This window comes from Garra rufa, chromosome 1 (genome assembly GCF_049309525.1).
Source record: "Garra rufa chromosome 1, GarRuf1.0, whole genome shotgun sequence".
NCBI lineage: Eukaryota > Metazoa > Chordata > Actinopteri > Cypriniformes > Cyprinidae > Garra > Garra rufa.
The window spans coordinates 40,446,619-40,469,077 of record NC_133361.1 but is presented as its reverse complement, the minus strand read 5'-3'; the positions used below and the strand labels follow the sequence as shown (position 1 = coordinate 40,469,077).

Sequence of the window (22,459 nt, the reverse complement as noted above, 5' to 3'; positions counted from 1 at the left end):
TGGAGAGTAGCTAACTAGGGATGTTTGTTTATTATCTTTTTGATAAACTTAAAAGTTAATTTATTTACATAAATTAATGAAAATATTTAATTAAATGGTTAACCTTCACAAATAGAGTAAACATAATAATGTTTGTAAACACTAACAAAAATGCAGCCAAATGCCAAAAATGTCAAGACCTCTAAGGTAGGACAGGCCAAAAAATAAGCTAAATTTCATGCTTGATTAATGTTACATTAGATAATTTATCTTACATATGTTATAGTTAACGAACACATGTTATAGTTTTCACAATAGCAGCCAAATATGGAATTTGTGCCTCTTAACATATGGCTATTAAAATGTTGATGGAAAAACATGCTGTCAAGAAAGAAGGATGGAGGACAGAAAAACAAGTGAGAGTGAAGGACAAAAGGTTCACACACACACAAACACGGTCTGAGATCACCACTCAAACTGTCTTCCCTAACTACCGGCTGTATTATCAGAACATGTCTACATATCACCCTTCCCATCTCTCTTTCATCTTCACGATCCCCCCGCTCCCCTGCCATCCCAGCCTCTAAGACCACTCGGCGAAATCTATAAATACGGCTTCCCCTCCACTGCTGCGTCTCGCATTTCAGATCAAATTAACCAATCCAAATCGGACATGTTCCCCTGGCCTGACGGCCGAGCGCTGGAGTGTGAGGTTCTAATGAGTGTCGGAACATCGATATCCTCGCCGCACGAACGCCACGGTCTTCCCTCAGGGGAACAATTAGAACCTGAGGAGCGAGAAACTTCCCCGGTTTCTCCCGGTCTCTCTGGTTCTGGTTCCCGGCAGTGTTAGTGTAGAACTAAGTGCCTGTGATTTAGATGTCAAAGCAGATGCCCTCTGACATGAGCCCTAAGGCAGATCACATCACACAAGAGAATGAGAGCTGGCGGCATGCAGGTGTGCAATTACTAAATATGCAAGTACTGGATATGATCGCACCTGTTCAACTGCAGGAAAGGAAGGTAGACACTGGATAAATTTGAAGTTCTGTCATTTGATAGTATGTACTGAATTCAATAAAAAACTTATTTCTTGACTGGTAATGAAGTATCTTCTGTTGGTACAGTGTGCAACTTTGCAATCTGCAATTTTTTTCTAGCACTATACAAACAGATCAAAATGACACAGATTAAAATAAAACGGTCTTAAAAACAGACTAAACCCAACAATCCAAAACAAAACAGAACAGACCAAAACAAAACAAAACAAAACAAAACAAATAAAAAAACGACAGTAAACAAAAACAAAATAAAACACAAAACAGAACAAAATAAAATAAAAAGCAAAAAAATACAATTGTCCAAAACAAAACAGAACAAAAAAAAAAAAAAAAAAAAAAAAAAAAGCAAAAAACAAAACAAACAAAAAACAAAAACAAACAACAACAGACCAAAAAATCAAAATAAAACAAAACAGAACAAGCTAAAACAATCAAAACAAAACAAATATAATCAAATCAAAAAACAACAACAGACCAAAAAAACAGAACAAACTAAATCAAACAAAAAGCTAAAAAAAACTATTAAAAAACATAAAAACAAGAGACCAACACAAAAAAATAAAACAGAAAAAAACTAAACTAAACTAAACTAAAAAGCAAAAAAAAACTAATAAAAACATGAAAACAACAACAGACAGACCAATACAAAACAAAAAGCAAAAAACAAATAAAAAACAGACCAAAAAATAAAAATAAAACAAAACAACAACTACAACAAACAAAAATTTACAAAAATAAAAAACAAAACAAATAAAATAAATCAAACAACAACAGAACAAAAAAAGAACAAACCAAATCATACAAAAAGCTACAAAAAAAACATAAACAACAGCAGACCAAAACAAAATAAAAAAACTAAATAGAACAAAACAAAAAAGCTAAATAAATAAATAGACAACAAGAGGCAAAAAACAAAACAGAACAAAAAAAGCTGAAAAATAAATGAATAAACAAAAACCCTACAAACAACAACTGATCAAAACAAAATAAAACAAAACAGAACAAAACAAGCCAAAACAAACAAAAAGCAAAAAAAAAAAAAACTCTAAAATTATAACAGACCAAACCAAAATAAAAAACAGGAACAAACAAAACTAAAATTACAACACACCAAAACAAAAACAAGAAACAAAACAAAAAGCAAAAACGACAGCAGATGAAAACAAAATAAAAAACAAACAAAACAAAAAGCAAAAAAAAAGACAACAAACTAAAACAAAAGCAAAAATGCATTAAAATCAAAACAGAAAAATAACAAAAAGCAAAAAAAAAACTACAACAGACCAAAACAAAAGAATAAAAAGAATAAACAAATCAGAACAAAACTAAACAAAGCAAAACAAGGCAAAGAAAATTAAACAAAAAAAATACTACTGATCAAAACCAAAGAATTTTTGTTGAACATTTCTTATGTAGGGACTGACAGGGAGAAAAATGCTTTGGGATTTTACCTATAAAGAACATTAATCCTCTTGTCCATAATCATTCTACTAAAGTTTTAGGAAAACAGTGTTTTAGATGGTTAAATATTGAAAGAAAATCCTCTTACTCATGGGATTGTTAGACTGTGATTTGTATGTGCAGTGTTCTGAGCCACTACTAGGGTCAGGGTGGCTGTCAAACCGGCCAATCACAGAATGACAGGGGAGTTAACACCCGCCCTTTGACAGAGTGCCCACCTCCTATTGGGCAAGTTGAACCGGCAGGTTGGCGCACAGGTGTTATGGGACAGGCCTCCCACAGTGGTGAACGACAGATGCCCAGAGAGGTGTGTTCAGAGCAGACAGGTGTGTGGGTCAACCAAAAACGTGACTCTCTATCTGTCTCTCACACACACAGTCCTTTTCAGAAATTCTCAAAGGTGTTTTAACATTGCTAATAAGATTTTAAAAGGTGTCTTAGAGTAAAGGAGAAGACTGCTCACTCTCATTCATGGTTTTCACAAATCCTGGGACTTGATCATAGAGGCCCACTAAGGTCTTATGGACTCCTCAATAAAAATAAATAAATAAATAAATAAATAAATAAAAATATTGACCCATGTCTCGAGAATTGAAGCGACATTCCTGCAATGATTTAAAAATGTGAAGGGCTGCAATCCCTCTGAACTTACTGCAAACACACTATCAAAAAAAAAAAAACATTTTTATGGAAGGTACACATACACACTAGTTTAGTGGGCCTTCAGACTCCTTCTTAGCCCCCCTATAAAACACTAAGAGATTACCGAATAACTCTTCATGTTCGCTGAACACAGCAACTCCAGTTCACTTTAAACAGCAAAGAAACTAAAAAACAAACATCATTACATTAAGTATTATACTTCACACTGTATTACATGTTGTGCCCCCTGATCAAAACGGTGAGACACATTATGCCATTGAATGGCACCCAAATCTACGGTTTCTGTAAACAATCAAAACTCTCACTATTATTGAGATCAGAATATGAGAGAAAGAATGCATGTGAAAAATGAGAAATTGGAGACAGATAGACAGAATACATGTGAAATGGAAGAGAGACAGCAATGTGCAATGTGCAGCTGGAGTGTTTGGAACAGACAAAGACAACAGGCTGAGCAAATATTTGAGGCACCGAATGCAAACAGCTGGCAGTGCAGCACGGGTATCTGTGTGAAAGGGGGCCTGAGAGATGAGGACCTACAGAGAGATCGAGAAAAGAGAAGGAGAGTTTGTGATCATGGCCCTGTCTCTCACACGCTAACAATAAACATATTACACCTGCTATAACTCTCTAATAACATTTCATTATTAAAAAAAAATGAAAAAACCAAAGGTGAATAATTATTTTTAAAATGTTCTATTTTCAAATGTCAACCATTTCTAAGGACAGAACAACAGCTCAGTGGGACCAGACTAGTTTAGAAATGAATGAACTGGTCTCAGACTGTGTATTTCTGCACCACTAGTGGCACTAAATGAAATTGCAAAAACAATGACTATAGCCCCTTTCACACAGTAATACCAGTAAATTGCCCTAAAATTACTGGAACGACTTTACCGGTAAATACAAAAATGCACTGTTCACACAGGCAACAACGTTCCGTCTTTTTGCCGGTAAAGCAACATTCGTACATCAGTTTCAAAATACTGGAAAATTCAGTGACATTATTAATTGGAAATGACCTCTAAACGGCTGTGCCTCCCGGTGTTGTGTTTGTAAAAATGGAGGGGTAAACTCGGTCAGTGTTTTTGTTGATGTTTTAATTTTTGTGTCAATGCACCTATTTGTGGCCCAGAGACATTGAATTAGATGACTTCAAACCACATGATCTGCGCATATGATCCGCTTTGTGCTATTGTATCTCTGGACCAGAGCAGACTGTGCTGCTGCAGTTTCCGTGATACAGCGTAAAGCCAGACTTGATTTGCTCCAACGGAAAACATATTTACACTGTCTGAATCGTTCCCTATCCCTAATAGAGCACTACATGCCATTCAACATAGAGTGACCAATTTCAGCCACAGCTTCTACGTCCATTTATAGTGTAGGGGGCGGGACGCTTCAGATTCTAGAGAGCATTTGATTGGACAGAAAGTTTGATGAGAAGTTGAAGTGCAGGGTGATGTCATCAAAATCGTTGATCCATATTGATGGAAGTTAGAGAGTGCAAGTTTTGAATGCTTATATCTTCTAAATGCGAATTTTGCTTGTTTTGGAGAACACTAACTTATAGAAAACCTAAAAAATGAAAATATTAATTCCTCACCCTCATGTTGTTCCAAACCCGTAAGACCTTTGTTCATCTTCGGAACACAAATTGAGATATTTTTGATGAAATCCGAGAGCTTTCTGACCCTCCAGACAGCAAGGGTCCTACCACGTACAAGGCCCACAAAGGTAGTAAGGACATCAGTAAAATATTTTTCAGGGTTTTTTTTTTGTTTGTTTTTTTGCACACAAAAAGTATTCTCAGAGCTTCATAAAATTACGGTTGAACCACTGATGTCACATGAAGTAGTTTGTCAATTTACTTGGTACCTTTCTGGGCCTTGAACATGGTAGTTGCGTTGCTGTCTACGCAGGGTCAGAAAGCTCTCAGATTTGATCAACAATATCTTAATTTGTGTTCTGAAGATAAAGGACATGAGGATTAGTAACTAATGACAGAATTTTCTTTTTTTGTGAATTATCCCTTTAAAGTCTTTACACTATTATTCCCTAGATCACGGGTCATTTTCAAAACTCACTTGCAGAACTTGTATACTGAAAGTTTTTTGGAGAAGCAGAACAATCTATTGAACACACTGTATCTCTATTCCTCACAGCCTTGATTTCATTACCATCAAAATTAATAAAGTATGGTGCTACCCTGACTAAGGTCTATCTCAACTGCAACCTTTTGTCATTTCTCAATATGTCAACAGCAAGAGACCTCCACACGTCAGTGCTTTTCTCTGCCGTTTTTATCAATGTGCAACTAATTGGCTCTTTGCTTTGTTGTCTGCTCGACACATCATGTTCAGCCACAGTGCTGTTGTTATCCAATACGGGCGACAGGAAGCGCATGTGTAAGTGTGAGATCTACATGTTCTCATGAACAGATACAGCATAAGCTTCCAGCAGTCAGGTGTAAAAGAGGTGAAAAAGAAGCGTGCTTCTTTTCGCTTTCCTCCTGCTGCTTCTGCCAACACTTTCTCCTCCACTGTTCCTGTCTGCTTTCCTCATCTATCACCAGCAAAGGCCCCTCTTATCTATCTCCTCTTTTCCCTCTCTCTAACCTTCCCTCCCTCTGCCACCCTGCGTTCCATCCATCCGTCCATCCATTCATCCTTCGGCTGATACCGAGCCAGCTCTCCAATTTAATTCCCCATCTGTGGACTGCTTGAGATATTAGTCCAGAGATGAGATCCGTGACCCTGAATACGAGGGTAGAAGATTCAATGAGGAGGGGGCAGGGTAGCTGGGGTCTCCGTCCCAGGTTGAAGTCACGTCTCTGGGCTTGGCAAAGACGCTGCTGCTTCCCTACCTTCCTGGATCCCCTCCTGAAGTGGCTGGGCTAAATATTTGCCCTCGGACTCATCGCCGTCTGGACATGTTCCCTCTTGCTAAGTGACCGGCATCATCACCTTCCCCCCTGCTTCAGAGCTGACACCATCTACACCCCGTCTCTACAGAAACCATAAGAGCTGGCACAGCGACAGCCGGCTGGAGCAAAGGCTATGAAAAGTTTGAGCACTCAGCTCAAAAGAGGGCGGAAGAGTTTACTGACCCAGAAAGAGATGGTTCACACATTTCTAACAACCTGTAGGCCTTTTGTGGAACCATCAGCCCTAGTGTCATCAATAACAAAAACTAAAAATCCAGACTAAATAAATACGTTTTTAACTAAAAGCAAAAACTAATAACTAGGAAAGGCAAAAATAAAACACTAGGGCTTAATCGATTCTAATTTTTACAAAACAATATTGATTCTTAAATCCCAAGAAGCGATTAGTCTAGCCTGTTTTCAGTTAATGAACGGAACATTGTAGTGCACCTCCCATTAAATAAATATTGGTAAGCTTTTTGTTTTGTTACATTTGATATGAAACAAACTGATAATATTTTAACATTTTTGAGTTCTAGGATTTTTTAATAACACAGCTATGTCATAATTATTAAACCCCTATTCAACATTACTACTATAGTCACTTATTATCAATTATCAATGGACTCTTCTGCAGGTTAACATCCCAAAGTGTACATCCAAATCTACTTATGCTTGGTTCAGGGATCAGTTATAGAATGTTCTTGAGTGGCCTGTTCAGTCTCCAGATTTAATTCTCATTGAAAATATTTGATTTAATTTAAAGAAAGCAGTAGCAAAGTTAAAACCAAAGATTATCAGTAATCTTAAAGCTTTTACAGGCGAGGAATGGGCCAAGATTGCAGTAGAGATGTGACAGAAGCTTCTAAGCACTTACAAGCAGTGTTTATTGGTGGTTTTAAAGAATAAAAGATTCTGCACCAAATTTGACTTTTAGGGGTTGAATAATTTTAAACATGAACGTTTAGACCCAACCCGATTTGTTTTTCATTATTCATCAGATGCATATTAATAAACTTTCTCTAAAAGTTTACTGATGCCTTTGTTGAATTGTTTTGACAAAATTTTGTTCTCTGCAGCAAAATGTCTTACAGGTCAAGGGGGTTGAATAATTTTGATTGCAACTGCAATTATGTATTTGTAATATGTTTTATGTAATTTTAACTTAATTGTTATTAAAACTTGAGTGTAATTTAAGCATTTGTATACAAATCTGTTAATTGTAACCTTAAATATTATAGTAATGTAGATTACAGCATTAGTTGAGAGATTTTTTTTTTCTTTGAGAAATTTGGCATCTACTGTACCTGATATATCCAATATAATCGATATTGAATTGAATCACCTCAAAACGGAAAATAATTAAAAACACAGCTAAAAAAGCTTGTGAATCAGAAATGAATTGCAAAATTTCTGTCAAAACCCAGTCCTACAAAATACATCTTCATGGGCTTCCAGAGGCAGGGTTTAAGAGGACGAAATGACTAGAGAAGTTTGACAATTTCACCAGAAGGTCCAGGTATGACATTTGATGGAACATTATGGGGTAAAAGAAAGAAAAAATTGAAGAGAAAAGAAAGAACTGCATTGTTCAAAAAAGCTATAACATCTTTAAAATAGACAGGGTGAATTCCTATTTTCATCTTAAATCAGCATGGCTATTTTTATAATGAATGTGACCTTTGAATGTTGTTGTGACTAAGGTTGAGGACCACCGAGTTAAAGGGATAGTTCACCTAAAAATACAAATTCTGTCATTAATTGTTCACCCTCGTGTCGTTCCAAACCTGTAAGACCTTCGTTCATCTTCAGAAGACAAATTAAAATATTTTGATGAAATTCGAGAGCTTTTGGAACCTGCATAGACAGCAACACAACTACCACGTTCAAGGCCCATAAAGGTAGCAAGGACATTGTTAAAATAGTCCATGTGACATCAGTGGTTCAACCGTAAAGTTATAAAGCTACAAGAATACTTTCAATACTAAAAACAAATTAAAGCTGTTTTAAACAATACGTATGAAAAGCACTATACAAGTAATCCTGACATTGAAGTATAATTAGAACTATATTCAATATAATTTTCTATGACTGAATAATTATCTTAATTATGTTATCTTATTAATTTCCCTGGTCCACCCTCATAGAAATTCACATGCTTATACAACTGAGCATTTATTAGAAAAAAGACCTGTCAAGCAGCCTTTGTGTTTCTGTGTTGCTGCTGTGGAGAAAGAGAGGAGACGGATCAGAGCTGACAGACAGCTCTCGCCGGACCAGAAGCAGCCTGTGCAGCCACCTGAATATTCATCAGATTCATTACCCTTTTTTTCCCTTTTCTCTCTAGTCCCTTATTCGTCTTACATTTTCATTGCCGTAATTCCATTAAACATTTCAGAAGGGCTGGATAGGTGGATGGAGGGAGGTGCAAGCACACGCCTACAGGGAAGGACAAGTGTGTATTTACACGCACCAGCGCATCCGGATTAATGACACGGTGCCACGATCACAGTGAGCCAGAGTTGCGGTGAACTTTTTCGCCTCTGAGGGCCAGTTGAGATTTGCCTGCCACACACTCGAACTAATCCTCCCAGCCACTTGACCCCAGCCATCATCTCTGTACGCGATTATGTGTGTGCGCTCGTGTCTGTGTCTCTCACAGGCACTTCTGTCATCGCCGTTTCTATAATCTAAGCTAATTAGGTCCTCATTACTTCCTGCCTCCTCTCTTTTTCTCTTTCTTCTTCCGTCCAACCCTTTTTGCTACTCGTATTCTACCATGTGGCACGACAAAACTAAAGTGCTCCAATTATAATCAACAGAGCTGTCTACACCGTAAGTATGCAACGTGGCTGACAGCTTTGTTAATTATAACAGGGACATTCTAGTTTCGTCGCGACGTTTGCTTTCAGCATAGACGCTGACTCTCAATTTGAATATTTAAACTACACACTTTCTGCTGGTGATGGAAAAGTTGTATATCTCGGTGTCTTTAGGCCCTAGTGAGCAGCTTTTCAGGAAACATGCTTCAAAATCTTTAAACCCCTAGTGAGCAAGTCAAAGGCTAAGGACTGCATGTGAACAACAAATTTATATTTATATAAATTATATTATATATATTATATTATATTTCATATATAATGATACATTTTTTTTTATTGGAGGAGGTAAGGGACACACCTAACCCATACTATAAAAATAAAAACGCAAATATTACAAAATATAACATTAAAAAGTATATAAATCACTTGTTTTTGTAAAGAAACACTGTCCAACAGCAGCAAGTAAAGTAACAGTGGGGGTCCGCGTGTCTCTCGCCTCCCCCTGAGCCCATTAAGTTTTAACAGACCCCTAAAGCGTGCAGTGAGTTTGGTGGGGGTAATTGAGAATGAATGGGGGAAAGTCACGTGAGAGGAGGCAATGCCTCCATTGCGATGTGATTGGATATGACTGGTTATGTTCGGCTGTGATTGGTTAATGCAATAAATCCTGCCTCGTTTTTAGGCGCATTCCACATTCGCGAATCAATCTGAACAATATAGTGGCGTTAATTGGAAGACTAATAAAAAAAAAATAAGTAAAAAAACTCACACACTTAGATTTAAAAACGAGCTTGTCGAAATTTAAAGGTCACATATTGTACACATTTCTGGAGGCTTATTTGTGACCCTGGACCACAAAACCAGTCATAAGGTTAAATTTTACAAAACTGAGATGTATACATCATATGAAAGCTCAGTAAATAAGCTTTCTATCAATGTTTGGTTTGTTAGGATAGGACAATATTTGGCCGAGATACATCTATTTGAAAATCTGGAATCTGAGGGTGCAAATAAATCAAAATACTGAGAAAATCACCTTTAAAGTTGTCCAAATTAAGTTCTTAACAATGCATATTACTAATCAAAAATTACATTTTGATATGTTTACAGTAGGAATTTTACAAAAAATCTTCATGGAACATGATCTTTACTTAATTTCCTAATGATTTTTGGCATAAAAGAAAAATCAATAATTTTGACCCATACATTGTATTTTTGGCTATTGCTACAAATATACCCCAGCGACTTAAGACTGGTTTTGTGGTCCAGGGTCACATTTTAGTTGTTGATGTCCTTAAGAATATATATTTGTGGTATAAGTGCCAAAATCCTTCTTAATATATTTTTACAACTCCTTTCTTAAGAGCTCTGTCAAGAACAGGTCGATTTTGGCCCGTCTAATTAATATTCATGAGCCTCTCTTCTGATTGGCCTGTTGTTTTCTAAACGACGCACGGCCAGGCCAACCACCGGTAACTAGCTGTAGTCTGCTGTGGCTTGCTGATACTCAACAGGATCTTTTTTTTTTTTTCAAACACAGAATGCATTAAGCTACATAACTGTTGCTTTAGTAAAGCCCCTTTCACAATGCGCGCTGATTCTGGCACTTTATTCCTGTGTGAACAAAAGCCAGAACCAAATGCCATAAAGGCAGTGTTGTAGTGATGATGCACGTTATCGTGTGACTCTTCACGATGAAAAAATACGTGCAAAGTGGAATGAAGCAGCGATCAGGGAGCAGATTGTTCGCCAGTTTAGTTTAAGTTTAGTGAAACGTACACGTCACATCCAAATGTCACGTCTTTACAGGATCTTTAAAGGTTATGTGTAAAGCACGCACAGATTCCGGAAAATCACTGTGTGAATGTACCAATTCAAACAATTCCAGAACAAATCATGGGACACATTATCCGTGTATTTTCTGGAATCGCTGTGTGAAAGAGGCTAAAAGTTGACGTGCCTTTGGTCTCTTATATTAATGCTGTTCAGAAGCCTGTGCAATGATGTAGTTTCCACATCTATAGACTGAACAGCGTTTTCTCCATTTCTTTCCATGTGGTTGTTTCTCAGCAATGAAATGGGCGTGATGTTGTCTGGGGGTTTTGTAAAAGAAGGGTGGGACGATGGTTGGTGCTCGGGGTGGCGACTGAAGGCGGTGACTGAGTAGATCGGACGTACATTTTTACGGAAGTCACAGCGGCTCATGAAAAGGCACAGCTACTTTATGCAGGCTGTGTGCATTTTACTGTGGATTGACTGTTTTGAAACTCATATGGTAGTTACATAGCACCCTAGACCTCAGTTATCATGAAAAAGCCAATAAATTTCAGTTTTGACAATATGGAAATCAATGAGAAAATCTCAGTGTCTGTGTATATTTATCGAGCTTTAATGACTGATGATCTGAATTTTATTTTAAATAGTTAAAAGTTAACTAGTAAAAAGAAAGTTCACAAATTAAAAAAATATTGTTTAAATTGTTACTGCCTTAATTTATTAATTTGGAATAAATATAAAATGCTTAAAATCACTAACTTGATGAGATTCACAACTAACAAAGCCAAAAGTGAATTCACAGAAACCTTCTCTTCTGTTGAACAAGTCTTCATTAGCTGAAAAAGCATGAATAAATGCCAACTGCAAAAACCCACCAGAAACTGTACTATAATTGGGGACGCACTAATTCTAATATCTGATGCTATTTAGGACACGTAGTATGCAAATTCACTCCACATCCTCTCTTCCTGAATTACACAATCCGTCCTCTCGCCTTTCTCTATTGTTTGTTTGCTATTTTCTCCCTCAGAGTGAGGTTCCATTAGACAGGCTCCTCTTGCTGTCAGTGTCTCAGTTTGCCGTTTTGCCGAGACCAACTGACGAGCAAAACACAACTGAAAACAGCCAAAGGAGGGGTCGGCGCAGAGATAAGACAAGATGGCCAAACAATGGGAGCCGCTTGCCTTGCTGAGGGAAGACAGCCCTGGAGAATGGAGTGAAACTGAAGATAAGACACATGCGTCTGAAGCGGACAGAGGTAGTGTAGGCCAGAGCTGTCACACCGAGAAAGACAGAGGAAGAAAAGTGATAACCTCTGCTCTGCCGTCCACTCCATATGTCAGAAAATGGCTACATATGTGACCTTCTGCATCTCTATTGTACTGCTCTCTTTCCTTTATATAGCCAGAACTTCCACAGCTAACACACAGACACAAGTAAACGCACACATGCACATGCAAATACAAATAAAAAAGAATGAATCTGAAAACACTCTGTTAAGTATTAAGATGCTTCTGTTGGTGGTGGAAAACAGAGCTCACATGCACAAATAAACAACTACAATGAAATATAGTACCTCCTGCGTGTTTAAAATAATGAAAGGCTAATAATGAATAATGAATTAAGGCTTTTTTAGGATGTTCTAATGGAAATATTTTTAAACGCCTAATTGAATACTATTAAAACAAATTTTCATCATTTTTACTCTATAATAATAATCAAAAATGTTATTAACTGAGAAAAGTGGGGCTTCTTTTAAACATCATTAACATAAACCAGTTTAACTACACTACCAGTCAAACATTTTTAAACAGTAAGTTTTTAATGTTTTTTAAAGAAGTCTCTTCTGCTCACGAAGCCTGCATTCATTTGATCCTAAGTACAGCAAAAAGATAAAACATATTTGAAATATTTCCACTATTTAAAATAACTGTTTTTTATTTTAATATATTTTAAAATGTCATTTATTCCTGTGATTTCAAAGCTGATTTTTTTTTTTTTTTTTGCTTCATTACTCCAGATCCTTCAGAAAGCATTCCAATATTCTGATTTGCTGTGAAGAGCCATCGCTTCTCTATTTGTTGGTTATCATTGCATCTGGTTTGTGCATTTTATTTTGCAGAAATCCTACAAAATTTTCTTTAAATATTTTTATATTTTAAGTTTTTGCTGTACTTTGGATCAAATAAATGAAGGCTTAGTAAGCAAAAGAACCTTCATAAAACATTAAAAATCTTACAGTTGAAAAACTTTTGACTGGTAGTGTATATAAATGGTGATTAGGGCTAAAAAAAATAACTGTAAATGTAAATTCGCACAATTTTGATCAGTTTTTGCTTCCCAGGGAATCAAACCGATGACATTGGCGTTGCTAACACTACTCTCTACAGTTTGAGCTACAGGAAGGACGTTTTTATTTTAATTTATTTGCACTTTAAATTTAACTAATATTTAAAATAAGTTTAAAAAAATTGATGGAACAACTAAAATACATTAAAGATCTAGTAAGAATTTATGAAAGTAATATCTAAACATAATCATTTATAAGAAGCACTTCCTGTCTTTTCATTCCCAATTTAACATTTTTACAAACTTTAACAAATTTAATCTTTTATAAGCTTAAATTCAAAAACATGACTGTAATACATTTGAATACTTTTTAAGGACAACCTGAAAACAGTCACGACCACACACACTGATCACGAAGCGGGCCGGAGGTTTGTGTCACATGCAGATGTGTATAGCCGGGATACTGACAGAGAGGACACAGTATTGGTCCCGGAGGGGCTTCAGTGATGGGTGGTGGGAGATAGAGATCTTTGAAAGAGAGACAGAGAGAGCACGAGTGTTTGCCTTTGGACCTGAGCATGTAGATGCCCACCCGCACGCTCTGCCACAGCCCCTGGCTCTTGTCGCTTTGTATCAATCTGCGTCCCCTTGATAAAAATAGTGCTTAAAATAGTGGCCCACAGCAACAAGCAACATCATGACCAACGACCCTGGACCCTTATGCCTGGGAATGGCCTTATCAAGCAGTCCCTTTTTCCAGCTTTACATTTTATCTTTCCACTCTCCCCTTTTTTTCTGTATCAGTCATATAAAATCTGATATGCTCAAAGAGCCTCAAGAGTCTCTCAATTCTATTAAAAGAAAACACATGAGCACATTTCTTAGTCTAAAATCCAAACAGATTCACTAGATGCCTTACAGTATTAATGTTAAAGCCTGACGTATTTTTTGCATTTTATTCTCTCACTGGTTACAATACAGAACAAATATTGATAAACAAGGGACTTTTAAACACCAGTGGACACTTCAGATACAGTCTCCTGGATTTAACTCTGTAAAGCCTGACATACAAAACAATAAAGCTTTTTTAAATGAAATATTTATTGAACTTTCACACAAAATCTAAGTGTTACGTCTGGTATCACACATCCAGCTTTTATAGCTCATATAGTATGATATAGAAGGTTTGCTCTTACATCACGGTTTGGTCAGTTACCAGAATGTGCTGCAATATTGGCGATACCCGGATGTAAACAACAGCATGGATTGAACGCTTAACGTACTACTGAATACATTGTTCTGCTAATTTATGTTGTCTAAAACTACAGAAAAAAAGCTGCTAAATCGTATAGAGAAGGACTTAGTAAGCAGGAAAGGGCGCAATATTTTGACAAACTAAAGTTAATAGGTGCAAAGATATGTACAAGCAGTATTAATTAAGATATTAGCCTAATATGTCACCTACCTGACCGGAAATGATAAGAACAAACATGAATGTTGTCAAGATTCTTGCTCTGGAAATCCTGGTTCAGTTTGGCCAACCACAAAGACAGTTTTTGCACACTTCTCCTTGATTTGTTATAACTTTTGGCAGTCTATATAGTACTCCTAATGTTTTTCCCGGTCCAATCGATTAGTGCAGCCCAAAACATGACAGTAATTTAACATTTTCAGCAGCAATAATCAGCTAAATATGCAAGTTTCGTTTTTGGTTCAGTGGCACTGTTTACGTTCAATTACCGCCAATTGATGACACATCTTGAAAACACTAGCAAAAAAAAAATGGAGCTTACATTCGAAAAAGAAAAAAACACTTAAGAAAGTACAGTAATTGGGTGCAGTTATTATATATGTGGCCAAAAACTGTAAATCAGTGATATTTTATTACAGTATAAAGACTATTTACAGAGTGACAACTGATATTTATATAGGATTTATATACCTCCCAATAATACGTCTTAGAAAGATAAATATTTAAATGTTTCAATACATAACAAAACTCTGTAGTTTTAATTTTTGGATAATAATATGATATAATATAATATAATATAATGCAATGCACACCTTTTTCCTGAGTAACTGATGAGTGCGTCCATGATGGATTCTAACCTCCGTTTGGGTGCTCTCTTGTTCCAGTCTTCATAGAAATCGGTGTTAAAACAGGGTAAAAATATAGACTGAATTAATTCAAATGTAACTTTTGAAATATAACTAACTATAAAAATGTGCGTAGGGTTAAGCTGTGTGTTAATTTAACTAGAAACACCATAGACCGGAAATGTAAAATATCTTTCCGTTATGAGGTGGACGAGACTTCCGCGTTCAGGAAAAAAAACTGAGAGATACGCAAATAAACATTCCTCAAAAACGTGTTTTATCATATTTGATACACACATTTTAACATGATTATTCAGAATTAAGTTATCCTATGTTTAAGGATTTCACAAAAAGGTGTATCATGACCTGAGGGTGGACATTTTTAGAATTACGCTAAAAGGTATTATAAAAGTATAAACTATCAGTCAGCAAGTAGTAGACTGTGTGCAACAGTTGTTTCAGCAAAATGTTGATCATATGGATATTTGAAATACCTGAGAAATGTATGAATCAAATATGATACAAGCTTATGAACACGCTTTTATACAGACATACGTGCATACGCAGTTCACTGAACATAAACACAATCATCCTATACAATATTTTTGTAGGCCTCAGCGTATTAATACGATGTCTATTCATTTTACAGACCACTGTTTTAAACAGTATTATGTTTCCTAAGTAAAAAAAAAAAAAAGACATTAAGTATGAAATATATAAATGCCCACAACAGATGCAAACGTGTTTGTATATTGCTTCAATACCACAAAAAACACAGTACCTGCATAAGCTTTTTCAATACTTCAGCATCCCACCGTTTTTTACCTGGCTCCGGACAAGCACCTGTGATTTCGGCCTTGAGTAGTACATTGGCAGCTACTGCCCTCTAGTGGTGAGCTTTGGTTTAAAATTCAACTGTTTTAATATCATGTTGCTGCACTGGACTTGTGCATTATAAAAACAAAGTATGTTTAAAACATGATGCGCTTAAGTTATGAGTATTTAAATACGATTTTCACACGTACTACAAGGCACTCATTTCTATGCAGACCAAGCTAATTTTAATCTACCTGTGTAAAAAAGCAAATATTAAATGTAAAGAATGAAATAACTAAGTTCGCAAATTCTATCGTAATGAAAAGGACGCATACCTGTATGGGTGTTTAGTCGAGCCTAGCGCATTTGTGTCTGGCATTCTGTGCGGACATCCCGCCTCGCTATCAGGACCCTAGCCAGGCAAGATGGCGGCGCCCAACCAAATCGCCGGGGAGTTTGAAAACTGGCTGAACGAGCGGTTGGACTCCCTCGAAGTAGACAGAGAAGTTTACGGAGCTTATATCCTCGGAGTGCTTCAGGAAGAGGACAGTGATGAAGAGCAAAAGGATGCCCTTCAGGGCATTCTCTCCGCTTTTTTGGTCAGTGCACGCGCACGTTCGTGCATGACACTCGCACGCTCAACTCAGCTGTCAAGATATCTACACGAGTGGCTCCGCTCTTATAAACACTGTCAAATTTAACCACTGTTTTGACAAACTCATCATTAACCCGAAATACATTTAAATATTATAAACTCAATTCCTTTAATGGCCTTTCATTTGAGTAGTTAAAGTGTGAAACTTGATCAAACGCCTGTTGCCTTTACCTGGTATTATGTTCTGTATTACTATTATTATTTACTCAAAAATAATCGAACACGACAAACTTATTTTCAAATATGTAATTAATGTTGTAAACTATTTGAATGTAGGTTTACGTAAGCGGCGTGCAGAGGGAGATTTGTGTTATTAGTGTGAAATCATTGTAAACATCCAAAAACAGTCGTTGGCATTACCATTTTAGACTTGTGTTGGTAAACAGAGATCACTTTATTCTTGTAGGAAGAAGACACACTTGAGGAGGTTTGCCAGCAGATCTTAAAACAGTGGAGCGAGTGCGGCAGCAGATCTAAAGTGAAGGGTACTCAGGCAGATGGTAAGTGGAGAGCTGAAATTAGAAAAGGTGAATCACAGTGACCCCATTTACCAGTCTAAGACTGTAAGTGTGGTACATTTGTGTCTTTATGTAATATTTTCTATGACTCAATGACAAAAAATACTTAGTTGCACAACATGTTTATCATTTACATGTTCTAAAAATGTATGCGCTATGCACAACAGTTCAAATGTTTGGCATGAGATTTTTTTTGTTTAGAAGAAATTTTTGGATTACACTAAGTAAGGATATTTACAGTCAAACCAAAAATGAATCAGACACCAGATATATTTTTTGTTTTTTTACTAGTGTGTTTACTATATTTCATTTTTGTAAGTGAGGATAGCAAAATAAACTAAACTGTGAAATATTATAGCCAAAAATTATTCATACAGTGGACGTCCAGTAAAATTAATAACCGAAAATGATTCAGACACGTCGACCTGACCTATTTTGCTTAAGTGTTTTTGTTTTTTGTTTTTTTTACACCTCATTGCTTGGTAATTGGTCAACAAAGTATTGATAGTTGTGTAAGTTATCTCAATGTTTGGTTGATTGTAATTAATTACATACCTTTCTATCAAAGTTATCTGACATTATGAAGATGATATTGTTCTTGAAACAGTTTACCTCTGAGTTCTGGACAGGTTTTATTACGATTTTCTAAACTATAGTGAATAAACTGTGATAATGTGAGATGTTGAAGGTGTCTGAATAAATAAGTTTCAAATGAACTTTTGAGCTATTGGACTATTAATCAAAAAATAATAAAAAGCTATCACAGTTTCTCCAAAAATACGAAGCAGCACAACTGTTTTCAATGTTGATAATAAGAAATGTTCTTTAACACCAAATCAGTATATTAAAATGATTTCTGCGTGATCATGTGACACTGAAGACTGGAGTAATGATGCTGAAAATTCAGGATTGCATCACAGGAATAAATTACACATTAAATATAATGAAATAAATTGGAATAAATATTAAAATTAATATTGTAAAAATTCACAATTTTACTGTTTGTACTGTTTTTTTGTTTTTTTTTGATCAAACAAATGCAGCCTCGATAAGCAAGGGGAGGTTCTTTTAAAAAAAAAAAAACATAAAATTAGACTGACTCCAAACCTTTGAACCATGCTGTACGTATTATTTTCCTCACTTTTTTGTGTGTATAACATTTTAGTATAACTTCATAACTTCTGTATAACCTAAAGGTGTTTTATTGTTCTCAGTTTTTTCATAATATCCTCTATATTATTTAAAAGTACAACATAATAGTGATGTTGTTGTTTTTTTCAGCCACTGTTTTTGGAAAATCATCTTTGTTTTTTTCTGTTTTCAGATGAGGTTCAGGCCATTGCCAGTTTGATAGAGAAGCAGGCACAGATTGTGGTCAAACAGAAGGAGGTGTCGGAGGAGGCCAAGAAGAGGAAAGAGGCTTTACTGGCCCAGTATGCTACTGTCACAGATGGGGAGGAATATCCTTTTAATGTATATATTGTAATGTTGTATTCTGTACCTATTTCTTTGACACTTTGTTGAGAACAGTGTGAAGCAATTTCTTTAACATTTGTACTGAAGAAGAGGAGGAAGAACAAGCCACAGCAGGGATACCCAGTGAGAAGTGTATCCTTTTTACAGCATCACTCTACTATGTAATAAGCACAATTACTTTAGGAGAAGTTGTATATATATAGAGAGAAAACTTTTTCTGAAGTGACTGTATATAAATTTTTACATATGCTTGATTCTTAATACTCTGTTGTGATCCGAATGATTCACAGCTGTTTTTTTTTTGTTTTGTTTTGTTTAGTGATAGTTGTTCATGAGTCCCTTGTTTGTCCTGAACAGTTAAACTGCCTGCTGTTCTTCAGAAAAATCCTTTAGGTCCCACAAATTCTTTGTTTATTCAGCATTTTTAGATATTTGAACGCTTTCCAACAATGACTGAATGATTTTGAGATCCATTTTTCACACTGAGGACAACTGGGGGACTCATATGCAACTATTACAGAAGGTTCAAATGCTCACTGATGCTCCAGAAGGAAACAATGCCTTAAGAGCCTGGAGGTGAAAACTTTTGAACCAAATAAACTGTGTACATTTATCTTCTTTTTTCCCCATTTAGTACTGCCCTTCTGAAGCTACAGAAGATACTTGAATGTTTCTCAGAAGACAAAATAAGTTCAATTTACCCTGATCTCAAAATTCAAAAAGTTTTCACCTCCAAGCTTTTAGAACATTTAGTATGATCTGCATTGATTAGACTAAATATCTGTATCTACGTGAACTGTTCCCTTCACTGGCAGCCCCAGCCCTGTTCAAAAACACCAATGTCGAGGATGTTTTGAACCGCCGCAAACAGCAGCGTGACCAGGCCCGAGATGACGCACATAAGAAGAAAGAGCAGGACAAGATGCAACGCGAGAAAGACAAAGTGGCCAAGCAGGAGCGCAAAGACAAAGAAAAGAAACGCACACAGAAGGGAGAGCGCAAGAGATAAAGAGAAAATACAGAGCAAGAAAACTTTTGCAGACTATACAATACCAAGGTCATTTACCTAGAAGAGAAAAAAAAATACAATGAGACCTCAGCAAACATTACCACAACTAACAATGTATGCATCCGCATCCTATTTTAGGTCCGATATACTGCTTAATGAATGATAATGTTGGATCAATTTAGCTGTTTTTTGGCTTGTACAAAAGAAATCGCAAACCAGCAAACTGAGTGAGAATTGTATCATGGCCCATTCATTTATTACAGGTGCTGACTATTGTGCTACATATCTAAGAGGAAATCTCACAAAATATGTCACAACCTGTTCAGGTTGCATTTCAACCCAAAAATCATAATTAATATTTTGATTAAAGACCATTTCCCCGAATTGTCATTACTGTGTTAAATATTTAAATTGTAAAGTATAACTGTAATGAAAGTGATGTGGCTATGCAAAATATCTTCATAATCCTAAAATATGCTTAATTTTCATTTTTATAAAAAGAATAACTACACTGTAAAAAGTTTTCACCAGATTCAACTTAACCTAAGTTCAGCAGCTGCTTTAAAATTTTAATTTGAAACTTGTGAAAACTTTTTACAGTGTGTGTATATATATATATATAGGTTGAAAAATGACCTGGACATGTTTCTATGAAATTCACTACACTCTTTAACATTAACCAGCGGATAACCAACATGTTTGTTTCTAAAAACAGCATAAATCCCCATCTTATTGCCTTGAGGGACTCTCAGATAACCTGTGAATCTGTGTTTTTATGTTTTCCATAGGTTGCTCCTCAGTAGCACTCCAGTGATTTTTTAACACACAGCTCAAGATAAAAATATAACTATATTTATTCAACTCAAGCAATTTCAGAAACCAATGGAAGGCTTCTCATCATGTAGCAATATATGGAGAGGGCTCAGAGACAACCCAAAGACAGACAAACTGCTAATCAATGGGACAGGAGGCGGAGACGACATACGTAGTTTTTTTGCTCTTGGTGGATGTTTCTGTCTCAGTTGTAGTTTATTTTTATTGTAGGATAGTGATAAACCTAAAGTGAGAAGGGTATGTGTGTGTGTGCACATATATATCAATTGACGACTGTTCATTTGAAGCTGCTACATATTGTGCCAATACCTTGTAGACTGCCTTCTCATATACTACAATGGGTTGCACTGTAGGAAAACCAATATTGTTAGTGTCTGTTAGCTTGTAAGATCAGGTGACTGAGGCATTCTTTTATCAAAGCCACAATAAATAACATTTTGTACTCAAAAATCCTGAAATTGGTACAATAAATTGAGTTGTGTAAATGAACACGTGTTCACTCTTGACTAATATAACTTGAAACTTGAGAATATAGTTCTGTCTTGGTTTAATGTTTCATTTTTCTACCACAGCCACAAGATGCAGTTTTTTAAATTTGATGTTATAAGACAGATTTAGTTTGATTTAAAGGGAAAATTAAAAGCTATCCAGCTTTTTCTTCCTGTAAGAGCGGACACAGCCATTTATACCTTTTATAGTTCTGCTTTCTGGTCTCATCCACGTCCAGCTATTTTTAGCTGTACAAAACGGCTTGTTTTGCTGTTTGATATTTCAAGTTGGTGTGTTTTTCCATATTATTTTAATGTATTATCTTAATTATGAACACACTGGTTTGTAGTGCAAAGAGTTTTACTGTTTACTGCACGTTGTTATTTTTCTCATTGTTTCCCTACAGCGGATAATGAACCGCCCATAGTCTTCTGCATTGAAGAAAAAAGTGGATACTTTGCTTGTAAACTCTGGGTGTCACTGCCAATTGCTGCAGATGTTGTAATATCTCAATGAATTTTCTATTTATGCAATAAGAGCTTTGAATCTTAAACACTGATGACCGGTGAAACAGTTCTCATTTATCCAAAAAAAACTGTTTTGCTTACCTCTGATAGTTTTCTTTACATCAACGCAACTTAAATGTCGTCAAATTGTTGCCATATTTAGGTGCAAAGGTTTTTATAATGGAAATCATCTAGCAAGCTACGCTCTTCAGTATTGTTTATACTGTTAAACCTCAACTGCTTGACATCAGTGGGAATTTAAGGAAAACTGATATTTGCTGGCTAAATGTTTAGGATTTTCAGAACTGAATGAGAGTAAGGAACTTGTTTACAAATGGCTTTCATAATTCAAAACATATGTTATTGTAAGTGAACAGTCAAATTCACTGCAGCTTTACTGAATGATTTTACAAGTGGTTTCATTTTATACAGACTGGGATCTTTTTTTTTTCTTTTTAATTAGAGCATTGATTAACATTGTGTTTTGAATCAATGTTTAATTAAATAAACAGTAGTTTTATGCACCACTCCGTGAGTTCTGGGATTTTGTGTTGTGTTAGTTTAATTGTTAAACTTGAACAAAAGCATTAGCAAAGAAACAAAGGCAATACGAGTACACGTCATATGAACTATGTTAGCCCGTAGCCCGTAACATGTTGTTGACATCATTTCAGTCCATGAATGTTATTCTTAGCTACTCAATATATCTTTACATCACAAACAGATTGACCACATATATACACACTGAAAAATAGAGATGAAATACTGAGTTAAATTCAGAATTGAGAATAAACAAAACCGATTTAGGAAAGATTTGCAATTATTATTGCTGATCTAGTGAGACCACTAAAAACCAAGTGCTGATGTCAAAGAATCAAGCACATTAATAAATAAAAGAATAAAAGGACAACTGGAACACGTCCCTGATTATCATAAATACTGTTTTGCCTGAATGTGTTTCACTGAACCTAAAGTAAGCTAAGGATTTTGAATAGGATGTAAGATACACTAATTAAACTGTCAAAAAAAATAAACCCTCTAAATCAAATGCTCCCTTTGTAACTATTTTTACATTTCTAGGT

The 22,459-nt window shown here is 35.8% G+C and overlaps 1 protein-coding gene across 1 annotated transcript; it reads left to right on the top strand.

Moving 5' to 3' along the window:
* Positions 1–16,311: 16,311 nt before the first annotated feature.
* Positions 16,312–21,904, top strand: ccdc43 (coiled-coil domain containing 43). Its single transcript, XM_073818517.1, has 5 exons — positions 16,312–16,489; positions 16,952–17,045; positions 18,388–18,523; positions 18,622–18,671; positions 19,361–21,904. The coding sequence occupies exons 1-5, from the start codon at positions 16,316–16,318 to the stop codon at positions 19,546–19,548; spliced, it is 642 nt and encodes a 213-aa protein (XP_073674618.1). The 5' UTR covers positions 16,312–16,315; the 3' UTR covers positions 19,549–21,904.
* The last annotated feature ends 555 nt before the right edge of the window (positions 21,905–22,459 follow it).

Excerpts from the sequence above, each read along its gene's own strand:
- ccdc43 (XM_073818517.1), top strand. The coding sequence starts at position 16,316 with ATGGCGGCGCCCAACCAAATCGCCGGGGAGTTTGAAAACTGGCTGAAC. Across the intron at positions 17,046-18,387 it reads GAAGGGTACTCAGGCAGATG|ATGAGGTTCAGGCCATTGCC; the intron begins GTAAGTGGAGAG and ends TTCTGTTTTCAG. Across the intron at positions 18,672-19,360 it reads AGGGATACCCAGTGAGAAGT|CCCTGTTCAAAAACACCAAT; the intron begins GTATCCTTTTTA and ends TGGCAGCCCCAG.